The 13280-nt window shown below is 31.4% G+C and overlaps 1 protein-coding gene across 1 annotated transcript; it reads left to right on the top strand.

Moving 5' to 3' along the window:
- Window positions 1-3970: 3970 nt before the first annotated feature.
- On the top strand, window positions 3971-13114 carry Hacd2 (3-hydroxyacyl-CoA dehydratase 2). The gene is made up of 8 exons (XM_089736449.1): window positions 3971-4176; window positions 4645-4764; window positions 4855-6957; window positions 8281-8409; window positions 9486-9609; window positions 9996-10201; window positions 10578-10717; window positions 11111-13114. The coding sequence occupies exons 3-8, from the start codon at window positions 6763-6765 to the stop codon at window positions 11433-11435; spliced, it is 1119 nt and encodes a 372-aa protein (XP_089592575.1). The 5' UTR covers window positions 3971-4176; window positions 4645-4764; window positions 4855-6762; the 3' UTR covers window positions 11436-13114.
- Window positions 13115-13280: the final 166 nt, after the last annotated feature.

Raw genomic sequence — 13280 nt, 5'->3', positions numbered from 1 at the left:
CTGGATTAATGTGATTAAATTTCAAACTAAATAATAAATTTTCAGTGAGTTTCTGTTGCTTACCCCTAACTAGCATGTAACATTCCCGTATTTCGAAAACCACGCAACATAGGCTTCTAGATTAATTCAATTTTCAATGCACTTTATAGAATGGTTAACAACACTTTTGCTTTAATAAATCATAGCACTTGGAAGTCTCAAATTTAGGCCCTTTAAGAAAGAACCTTTACCCATTGTAAAAAAATAGGTTCGTATTGTCAAATTAACGATAGATTTTCGTGAAAGCTCATTTAATAAGTAAGTAAAAATAAAGTTATCGATTGAGTAAGGAATTCTTCATGAGGTTTTTATTCAATTTCGTAATTAGCAGATTCCCATCTAGTAGGAGTGGTGAGGCGGCGCAGGGTGGCTTCTGTGCATCACTCACGGTGTATCTCCCGAGACGACGTCCTGCGGGATCTGTCCGGGGATGGAATCCCGTCCTATTATCAGGACGGGTACTCGGAGTGATGGAGCTCGATGGGGCTTAGTCGGTAGTTGGTTTTCCAGGGTAGCTCTTGCGTGGCTGAAACCATGCAGTGCCTCACGCGCCTTTCTCAAGGTGTAGTCTCCCGGAAGGAATTGGAAGAAGAGGAGGACCCCAATCTTCCTCTTCTCCCTCTTCTTCTCTGAAGGCACCGGAGTCCAACATAACCCGGTCTGTTACCCCCCTCGACCGGGTATCCGTAAATGGATTCCCCAGCGTTAAAAAAAAGGAATATATATTTAATAAGTATGTATTATGTAACTACTACAACCAAAATACAACTTACAATCATTTCAGTTTGATTTAATTGTGAACTGTAAATATGTTTTAGTTCAAATGTAATTCATTATTTTATCCCTAAGCTGCAGTTTGTAACAAGACGTCCTATATCATAAATATATTAAAATACTATACACTACATCATATTTTATTAAACTATATCATCATTTACTTGCCTGTCGGTGGCTTGATTTGTAAATAGCTAAGGAAAGGAAAGAGAATCGAACTTTATCAAACTACATGCCATAGATAATACACTTAACTACGTGCTAATCTGTGGAGACTGTGGAATGCGATTATAAAAGACTTTTGGCGGGAACCCGAGGAGTGAAGTTGTGTGATTTATTTTATGTTGTCTATTTAGTGTTTCTTGAGGTTTAAATGTGTTATAACGGTGGTTTATTAGCTATTTAATATCTGTGTAAGTGCACAAATGTGGGAAAATGAAACAAAATCGCTGGACGTAACATCTCGGGACCCTCCAAAAAGCCCTTTGAAAAAATGTCAGTAAAGGACCACCATTTTATTGAGATTATATTTCATCCCATATCATCACGTCTCATTTAATTTCATCCCAGTTGATTAATGTCTCAAATTAATCATCTTCATTTCATTTCACTCCATATCATTTTTCATAAAAATAAGAATATAAATTAAAATAAGACATTACTTAAAGGTCTTAGTTACCAGGTCATAAAATCACTTAAAAAAACGATTGAAAAATGATGATCAATTACAGGGGGGTGCAACTCAGGTGAATGAAGTTAGCCCCTCAAAAAAATTTTTTTTTCCTATTTTATACTTATTTTCTATTAATTCGTTTGTTCATCATTTGTTCATGATTGTTCACTGTTAATAATTGTTTGTTCTGCAGTTATTTATTTAAAAAAAATATTTAAAAATATACCTACAAGTTAGCCCCTCTAATGCAATTTTTAATATTTTTTCATCCTTAATGACTCGTAAATATTCATTTTCGATTGTTCTTATATAAAACACGTTTGTTCTCTTTCGAAATTACTCGTTTTTTGTTTAATTTACTATTTTTATTAGTTGAATAAATGTATGCAAAATATGTGTACTGCGCATGCGTCAACTATAATGCCTAAACTTTCTACGCGGTTTTAATCGTGAAAAAAAAAACAAATATAAATCCTGAAGGAGCAATTAATTGGTATACAGTTTAATTAAAAAAATTAAAAAATAAATGAAATAATGTGCATTGGCGTTAAGCTATACCAAATACATTTTTTCCATCCTCCTACTTATCATTATGAAGGTATAAAAAAGATAGGGAGTTCACATAGGTAATATAAACAAATAAGTAAATATGTTCATTATTTATCTTTCAAGAGATAATATAGGTATACATTATAATAACTTTTTTAAACAGTCGAAATTATATTCCTAACATTAGTAAAATAACATTTTAATACGATAGGTAAGAGGATGGAAAAAATGTATTTGGTCTAACTTAACGCCAATGCACATTATTTCATTTATTTATTTTTAATTTTTTTAATTAAACTGTATACCAATTAATTGCTCCTTCAGGATTTATGTTTGTTTTTTTTTCACGATTAAAACCGCGTAGAAAGTTTAGGCATTATAGTTGACGCATGCGCAGTACACATATTTTGCATACATTTATTCAACTAATAAAAATAGTAAATTAAACAAAAAACGAGTAATTTCGAAAGAGAACAAACGTGTTTTATATAAGAACAATCGAAAATGAATATTTACGAGTCATTAAGGATGAAAAAATATTAAAAATTGCATTAGAGGGGCTAACTTGTAGGTATATTTTTAAATATTTTTTTAAAATAAATAACTGCAGAACAAACAATTATTAACAGTGAACAATCATGAACAAATGATGAACAAACGAATTAATAGAAAATAAGTATAAAATAGGAAAAAAAAATTTTTTTGAGGGGCTAACTTCATTCACCTGTGCAACTCCCATACAAAGGAAAAGAACATTCAACTAGCGTCATCTTTAGGAACCGGCGAGGTCATTTTTGAAACGTTTTGGCCTTAATGAACTAATAAACTCACTAGATGGCAGATACGAGTTCTGACCCAATAAAAAAGGTTAGCGTACTTTGAAGCAGTGCTTCCATTTTTAGGGAATTCTCCCTTTTTTAGGGAAAAATAGCTGATATTTTGGATGATAAAGACAATTTAAAAAATATAAAAAGCAAAGCCTATACTAGTAACTGTTGTGAATTTTAAAATAAACGGTTTTTAAAGTAAAACAATGAACATTTTATTTTATGGAGAGAGAATGACATTAAGTCGAGTTGACAAGTAAAAGAATAAAACAGAGTTGTGTATAAAAACTATTAAGAAGGTTTGATTCAACAGTAACCCTCTAGTAAAGTAAATCATAGATTAAGCCACTGCTTTTTTCTTAGGGATTCCCCAGAATCCCAATAAGTATAATCCGCCAAACTTTTATTTACCTATTTTCGTTGATGTCACCAGAACTTACTTGTATTGTAATATACAGGTACTTCATGTACCATGAAAGATTATCATGGTAATTTCATTTACGAAAACCTTGTAATTGTCATTTCACTTTTGCTAGCAGTTCCTTCTTCAAAGACTGAGGTGGAAAGATTATTCAGTGTTCTCAAATGTAAAAACTGACAAAAGAAACAGGCTTTCTAATGAAACCCTGAACGGCTTGCTTCATAGAAAGTTCCCAACTTTGCCAGCAAACAATTGCTCAATTTTAGAACCGAACAGTGTTAGGTTGCGTGCAGCAAAAGAATATAAAAGAAATGCGTCGACTTCCTTGAAAATTCTAATCCTATAGATCTATGATCTTCTGGGGGCGTTTATATTATATATACCTACATTAAATAATATGCTGTGGTTTATTTTCTGTATTTTATTTATGCTTTCTATATAAAGGATTTATGAAAGTTGTCTAGGAAATTTTAGGGATAAATTCAAAAGAAACTAGGGTAAAATGTGTTAAAAAAACTTAAGTGGAAACACTGCTTTGAAGTTTTCAAAATTCCAGGGCCGTAAAACAATCTCAAAAAAAAAAAAAAAAGTTTTCAAAATGTCGTAACGATTTAATTTTTTAAATCGTTTTTTTTTGGTCTTAGTGTGAGTTATTTTACGTTGTAGTATTAATTTAGAGCATCTATTAGCTTTATGAGAATATTAGACGATTAGACATTGAGAAACTCTGTTTTGAATTCTCTTTAGACATAACTTGGTTCCAATACTTTTTTCTTCGTTAGCGTTTCGTAAGCCTGTGTAACTATTTTCGTTTCTTACAGAAAGTTTATTATTAAAAATCAGCATGCCTCGAAGATCGAAAATGAAATGCTATTTCGGATGCCTTGATAACGGTGAGTTTACACTATTTTCCCGGTATATTATTTGCTAACAGAATTATTATTCATAATATAATTAAATGAATTAGCACCAACTAATGGTCCTTCCTATTTCTGCTGCCTAGCTATCATATAATTAAAATAAAGCTATATTAAGTTTGATTAAACAGTCGGTGTTAAGTCTCGTACTATCACACACACACCTCAGATAATAAAATTGTCTCGAGTGGGTGGAAGTATTTATGTTTTGCAACTCAGCGTATTATATGCTTATTGTCAAGTGGGCCCGAACTAGTTTTTTGGAATGATCAATCAGTCATGCTTTCCTGTTTAAATAAAATACAGCACAATTGATCTCACATCCAAAGTTAGATGATGGCATTCACATTTTGTTTCCTGGTGTTTGATAACCAAGTTACACCAAGTGGCCTGTGACCACGTTCATCCTTCTACCCAATATAAAATAATGTTTTTATTTTGTAGACAAAGGTTTGATAATGACAAATTTTATGGAAAAATTATAAGGAGCACTAAAATGTCTGAAACATGAAAAGATTGATGCACTATATTTGAACCAGAACGTGTTATGTAATATATTAATTTGTAAGTATGATTACATTAACACTAAATTTTTCATGGTCGTATTTTTCAATATTTGTTACATACTTAAGATACTTTGTTTCTCCGTTTCAGAAGAGAAACTGATTCAGCAAGGAATGTGAACTCACAAGGGATCTTAATTTTTTTTAAATATGTTTATAATTTATAAATTAAAAGATGAAATAGATCATAAGAACTAAATTGATGCCAATTTTGTTTTAAAATAGGTTGTTTAGTTCTTATAGTTATACTATTACGTTTGAATAGTTGTAATTAGTAAGTTAGTAATATATGAAAATACTGATATAAATTTTTGTAAATGAGCTTTTGTAAATTCTACGAGAAGATGATTTTAATTAATGATCAAAAGTCAACGATCTTCAAAAGCATTATTTGCAATTATTTAGATTAACTGTGGAATATATTTGCTAACTTGTGTTTTCTGTATGAGCAGATATAAATGAAAATGCCCAAACATGATTATGTTTCTTACATTTTCATTATGTGAAATCAATATGCTTGTGACTGAGTATATTAATAATTTATTAAAACTTAAGTGATAGACAGCAACCCCTATGACACTGCTGAAGTTTATAAGCACTGGTGACCACTTATCATGAGCCGGGTTGTGTGCTCGTCTGCTGTTGAGAGCAATAAAAATTTTCGAGACCCTTTCTATTATTTAGATGTAATATTAATGTACATTTAATTTGGATTAAAAGATAAATTTACATTTTATGTTTGCATGTGTATGTTTATAATTCATTTGCATGTAACGAACATCAGTTTCTTTTGTAACAAAATGCAAACTAATGGTTTGTAATGAATGTAATTAACTTTAAGATGATTTTCTTTCAATCTGCTGTTTGTTTCATCTAGTATTACCAAAGCTAAAGCATCAGAAACGTCAGAATAGAAATAATTTAGTTAAAGAATAAAAGTATAACTATTGTAATCATGTCTAAGATTACTATAAGTGTCATTAAGTACAAACTATCAATATTTAAGAGTACTTTAAATCATCATTACATTTTTTAAACATTTTTTGTTTTTTTTTGTTTTTCAAATCATGTAACAAAACGTTTGTGCAGAACAAAATGTCACATGTTATGAACATGATTGTGGGTTAATCGTTTCTTAAATTTCTAAATGTTTATAAGAATGCTAAGAATAATTTAGTATTCACTTTAGTGTGTGTATTATCTCTACAATGCTAGTTTAAATGACAATTATTGTATGACGAAGCATAGGTAGTATTTATAGATGTAATATTTTCATACAAGGTCATGATCTGTCACGATCAACTTTAAGCAAGAACTGCTATCATTAAGAAACAAATTTATTAAATTTAATTCAAATTGTCTACTATGTTTATAATGGAAAGCTGACATGTTTATATTTCGCACAAATGACTTAATTGACATTGAATGATTTGATTATCTAGACTTAATTAACTTTTAGATAACTTTCGATTTAATATTAATAAGTACGCTAGTAGGATTAATCTAGAGGAGTTATTGTTATTCGAAGTTTTATACAATTGTACGTTCATACAATCTTTTAACCGAAAATTGTTTGTAATATAGGGAAATTAAATAGCTTACAGAGAATTACAGCTTTTTATTTTAAAAAACTGTTTTCTCTCTGTATGAAAAGATCTTATCGATTAGAATGCTGAACACAATCAAACATTCCTTAATATCTCATAAGTACTACCGGGAATTCCAGCGATTCTAAACGATAAGATTTTTTCATAAAGAGAGTTATTAAAAATATTAAAATTACTAAAAAAGCCACCTGGTGGGGGGTAGGGAGACTAATAATCGACCGTAGCGACGCCTGCTGGACCGGGCTTTAACTAAAGCAAAAATAAAAATGAGAGTTGCGCATCTATCTCTAATATATTAAGTGTATAATCTATGATCAATTATGTTTTTGGAATCGAATAAATACAATTAATTTTATGTTTATTTGTGATCCATTAATAAATAATATAGAAAAATGGTTAAACCGAGTCCATTTGTGTATTGGGCTCAAACAGAAAGTACCATTTCACTGAAAATTGATTTGAAAAATGCATTAAAACCTGATGTGAAAGTTCTCGATAATAATGTAATATTTACCGCAAAGGGCACAGGAGCCCGGGGTGAGAGTCAATATGAGTTTAATCTGGATTTATTTTCAAATATTAAAAGTGTAAGTTACTAAAATTGCCTAAAAGAATATGTTTTTCATGAAAAAGTACAATCACTAATCAATTAATGTACATCATCATCATCATCATCATCAGCCTTTATCTGCCCACTGCTGGACATAGGCCTTCCCCAACGCCTTCCACATAATGCGGTCCTCCGCCTTCCGCATCCAACGACTTCCCGCCGTGCGCACTAAGTCTTCAGTCCACCTGGTTGGAGGACGCCCCACGCTCCTTGTACCCATCCGTGGCCTCCATTCGAGCACTTTCCTCCCCCATCTGGCGTCGCTGGCTCGACAGATGTGACCAGCCCATTGCCACTTCAGCCTGCTAACTTTGAGAGCTATGTACATACACACCAATAAATGATTTTTACATCAAATAGCTGAACAAGTTTTTTCTCATGATATTTTTTCCGAATTTTAAACTTTAAAGAGCTGCAAAAATGTCGCTTAAACCAAATAACCTTTCACCCCTCGATAGATATGTAATTGAGCTATAAGAAAACATGATAATATGACAATTTGGTATAGAAAATGGACAAACACTATAAAGAAATAAATTTATGTTAATAGATGTACATAAGTCTTTGTTTTTCCATGACTAAGGTTATTCTGAATTTTATTAAATTTAAATATATGAATATCAATAAAGTTTTACTTTCAGATTCATGCATTAATAAATCAGAATAATGAAAAACACCAAATTTCAACTCACGGGCTACCACCAGTTAACACTTTATCAACTGATAACAAAACAGCTTTTAACTATTAATTTTAGCTATCAATAGTATTCAGTTTTTATTAGTAGCCGTATACTAATCTCTCCCAATGAATTATAATAATATTCGCGCATTCAACTAAGCTTGCCCTATTGAGTGGCAGCCTCAACTTAGACCAGTTGATAAAATGGTAAAAATATGAGAATTTTAAAATAACCTTTTTAATGTTAATATAATAATTTTTTTTTTTTATAATTATAATAATTATGTATATCGACGCTTGAAAGACAAACGTGACTAAGAGACAATAACTGCTTTGTACATAAATGATAGGCAATAACCATATTCGATGTGCAAAAAAAATAATTTCTAGGTCTTAAAATCATTTCAATCCTACAGCTAGATTCGTTAAAATAGATTTTTTTTCAGGTATTTCTCATGTATATTTTAGATTAATTTCAACTTTTAATTGGTCTACTGTAAAGTTCACTCATCGTCGCTTAGTCATGTTTGCCTTTTAAGCGTCGATATTAATTTCAATAGCCAATTTTATTTTTTGAGTAAACATTGAATTGAAAAATACATTAACAATTTTTCCATCAAGTTTGAGCCCGGTGGAGAACATATCACACTTCGAGTGTTCGAAAACAGAATCGAGCTGATCTTGCAAAAGGTGAAACCTGTATGGTGGCCTCGTCTCACAGCACAGCCACAAAAACCTGCCTGGTTGAAGGTACATTAATTAATTAATTATAATATGATATTTAGTTAACACTGAGTATTAAAAACAAACAAAAGACTAAGAATAAATATTCAAGATGAAATTTTCATCTCGTTTTTTACCATCACATGACATGAAACCACAGCTTGAAGAGCCATCAAGCTCAGGAATGAAACTTCCCTCCACTTTGTTTCCTGAGCAATATGTTAAAAGAAAGACATTTCTTCTTACTGGCGGTAGGACCTCTTGTGAGTCCACGTGAGTAGGTACCACCACCCTGCCTATTTCTGCTGTGAAGCAGTAATGTGTTTCGGTCTGAAGTGTAGGGCAGCTGTTGTAACTATGCTGAAATCTTAGAACGTATATCTCAAGGTGGGTGGCGCATTTACGTTGTAGATGTCTATGGGCTCCAGTAACCACTTGACATCTGGTAGGCTGTGAGCTCATCCACCCATGTAAGCAATAAAAAAAAAAGCTACATCCTCATACTGGGCGTTGTAGCATCCCAACCTATTTACTAACATATCCTTCAAGGCAATAGTAGTATTTTTAAAGATAAGTGTAACTATTTCCTGAGGCTGGATTCAAGCTCATCATAAAACTTTTTATTGCCTTTGAAGACAATATCTAATTACATTTTGGATACATGATGCTGACCTCAACTAAGGAATTAAGAAAGGTCAAAGATTTGTTCTTGTGTAATGCTTACAAAATCTCTCATATAATTTGAGAACTGATATTGTGCATGGAGATAATCCATAATATTTTATCTTTTTTCATACTTATATATGTATACAGATATACAGTGTGATAAACATTTATCTCTAGATAAAATTGAATTAAGTAAAGCACATAATTAATCAAGCATACATTTTTTTTGTACCAGAAGTTAGTTTAAAACATTTGATTCTATAAATTTGGGTACATTTAAAATTCACATAATAATATTTTTGCTTAATTTGTCTAATTAAAATGATTATCTTTTAACATATAAGTTAATAAATTTTAGTCTCACTTTATTAGAGCACTTCATTTGATTTTAAGAATAAAATTATAACAAAAATTGTTTTGATTACTGTTGTTTTCAGATAAATTTTGATTTGTGGAAATCTGAAGACGGCCAGGAAAGTGACGAAGAGAAGCGTGACGTAATGAGAGACTACCCAGGAATGTATGATCAGCTACACCAAGAAGAAATGGGATATAGGAAAGGTAATTATTATATTAATAACAAAAGTTTAATTTTGCCAGGAGATGTATGTTAAATCTGTAAGAGTTGGCAAATATGTCATAGATATATCCTAAAGCATAAATTTTAACATTTTTTATACTCATCATTGTAATAAATACAAAACATTATCGTAAATTTTCTTAGGAATACCTCGTGCTGTTAGCTCCTATACCCATACTGCACACTGCACACTGTCAAATACTGCGCACTGTCAAAAAAAACAACTAGCCATTTTGACTAGACTAGACTAGGTTTGAAAACTAGACTTAATATACATATAGACTAACTACAGATACCGTTCTTTAAAACTAAATTCAAATCTATTTAAAATATATCTTTGTAAATAATTTCAATTTGACTTTTCTAGAAGACCTCAAGAAAGTTTACCTGTTTATCTACAATCTTTTCCAATTTGTTGGATACATGTATGTAATGGCGGTGATGGGAGTGCGTTATGTCAAACTTGATTATGATTCTGTGACTGATACATATGAACATGTTGGTTCGGCCATGAAATTTTTACAGTTAATGCAATATCTTGAAGTGCTACATCCTATGTTTGGTTATACGAAGGTGAGAGACTTGATTTCTCTGTTAGATATACCATATTATATATCAGAATACCCAATATTTAATTTTTAACGATTTTTTCAATGACTTTCCAATTTTTTTTATTACTTTTCATTTTACAGCATACTGAGCTATATAGGAATTATTCCAAAAGCTGAACTAGTAATAATATATGACTGGACTAGACTGTGACATGTCTGTGTTTTTTTACTAAAAATTAGTTTAATAGTTGGGATATTCTTAAAATTATGCAAATTGCTGATGATAAGTTCACCGTTTTCTCGAATACAAGAAAATTAATAACAAAATAATAATATGAAAACAAAACATACATTAATAGGTAGTCTATTTTAAATTATTTTTAATATCATATTTCTAGGGTGGAGTTCTAGTACCATTCCTACAAGTTACGGGCAGAGCCTTTGTACTGTTTATAATGATAGATGCTGAACCAAGAATGCAGACAAAACCAGTTGTCTTCTATCTATTTGTTGTGTGGACATGTATTGAAATTGTTAGGTGAGTATTTGTAAACTATAAAAATAAAACATTTAACATCCAATAAATTTGTGATATAAATAGTAAAATAAAGAATGCATAGGATTACTGAGCATGGCAATATTATATGAACTGAACCTATTTTTAAAAGCAGCATTCGGGTAGTTCCCCCTTTTAGTTTAAATATTTTACTGACGCTGTAATAAGCATTCCTAAATGCAGTTGCAGGTTTGATTTTTACATCGGACAAAATCAAAATTAGTCCAAAATTATAAAAACCTACAGGCTTCCTCTAATTTATTTCTAAAAATAAAACTTTATATTATAAATACATAATAACATACTCGATATGATCATATTATGCTCTAAAACTATGACATTATATTCTATTTTTATGATTAAAATTCATTTCAGATACCCTTATTACATGTCCCAGTTGTACAAGAAGGAATTTGCCTTGTTAACATGGCTGCGATACACATTGTGGATACCGCTTTACCCAATGGGTATAGTATGTGAAGCCACAATAATACTTCGCAACATACCATACTTTGAAGAGACACAGAAATACACAGTATCGCTGCCGAACGCCTGGAATTTCGCCTTCCACATGCCGACATTCTTAAAAGTTTATTTATTAGTCTTAACATTCCCTGGTATGTTTCTAGTAATGAAACACATGCATCGGCTTAGAAATATCAAACTCAGACCGAAAATTGTCATTAAGAAGTCTAATTAGAATGTTTGTAGGATTATTATATCTAGGATGCCGTAATGGAGATAATGTCGTATGTACCAATATATTTAAAAAAGAAACAGTTATAAAATTGCAATCTTTTATCAAAATTCACGGTAAAACTACAAGGTTGTTCAATAAAAATACAAAATAAAAAGAAATCCTGGAGAACATTTTTTCTTAGATGTTTTGTACATATGATATTATCCTTGGTGACTGTGAAACTTTGCTATTTAAATCAGCATAAGCATGGCCCATTACTATTTTAAATCTAGCATTATCAGGTTACCACTTTTAAAAATTATAAAAGAATGATTTTTTGTTCTTGTGTTCTCTGTGTTTCTACACAGATTGTGTTAATAGTTGGTATAGTGACGGTTAGCATATCAGGGAAGGATTCTGTCGTCTCTGGAATGTACGGCAGGTGGCGCATGTGTAGTTTTATCAGCTGGGTGGTTTTCATATAATATTTAAGTGATAGTCACAGTTATCACGGTGTTGGGTTTCAAGTTAGAAATATCAACATGTGTTATAAATGTTATATTACAACATTTCACATATTATTTTAAACTATTTGTAGTCCCAAAGAAACATTTTTGTGTTTCAACATTGAATTTTTCAATGAAACCATACATTGAATGTAAAATGGAGTGAAATCTGTTGTGTTACAGTTGTATTGCTATTTAGACATTTAGCTGTAGTAATGTTTTGCAAACCAGCAGTTAGTTACCAAATATTAGTTAATTTTACAAGCATTAAGCTTTTTGTTACATTTTGAATTTTACACTTTTTTATATTTATTAATCTGTGGTGGCCCTCTACAGTGTAGGGCGTCCAACTCAGATTCTAAATAACGTTCCAATCTTGCGTGTGTGCTTTAATATCGTCTCGATATCTCCTCCTCGGTCAATAATATTGACGTTAGAGCCCATGAAGATTTGTACTGAACCAAACATGTGTTGTCCCGACTGACATGTCATGTGTAGTTCTACTTAAGGTTTTTTTTCCTACCTAAGCTGATAGCCTTGAGAGGCTATTTTAGCGTAACCTTAACTAGAAGGTGAGCTCACGGGGCTCAAACCTGATTATGTCAGGAAAATATTATTAACAATCACGCCATTAACTTTTCATCTCATGTTTGAAATAATGTATTGGTACTTTAATGTTTACATGACAAGAATTCTGTGTTCTAAGATTTTTCAACGATCACTGAAGTCCTCAAAAGCATGCTTGCGCATCACTCTTCCGGACTTTTCGATGCGTATAGCAGCTTCTTTATCCTGGTTTACGTGGGATGAGATAACTTAACCCAACTGAATGATTTCTCATGGATATATACCACTTGACGTACTTATTCAAGTTTATCACTATTGGTCCCAATTTCGGGTCTCTAAGTTTTCATCCCAAGGTCGATCTCGAACTTACCCTTGCTCAAATACTCGAGCATTGATATTAATTAATATGTGGGGGTGCAAAAGTTAAACACCTATCGATGTAAGGAAGAAACAAACTTTCAAATAATTTACTGAACCTCTGACATGTCTATAATGAACAAGATCTGTGTTGTGTTATTATTTTTTCATGTTACGTTTAAATGTGCATTTATTTATATAGGTGTGTTGTAATTGATGATTTTTATATTTTTGGTATGGAACTGGCAATTAAAATGTTTTTGTTGTAAACTGTGTCTTATTTGACTAGGTCTACGAAATGACTGGCTGTGTAGGCTTAGAATAACACTACTGAGTATCTTCGCGTGGGTGTCGTAAAAATCGACTAAAGGAATCACCGGCATACTATGATCATTAAGATTTATTATTTGGATATACTCAAAGATCGTACAATGCT

The sequence above is a fragment of the Bombyx mandarina genome, chromosome 21 (genome assembly GCF_030267445.1).
Source record: "Bombyx mandarina strain Sakado chromosome 21, ASM3026744v2".
Taxonomy (NCBI): domain Eukaryota; kingdom Metazoa; phylum Arthropoda; class Insecta; order Lepidoptera; family Bombycidae; genus Bombyx; species Bombyx mandarina.
This window is presented reverse-complemented; position numbering and strand designations above follow the sequence as displayed.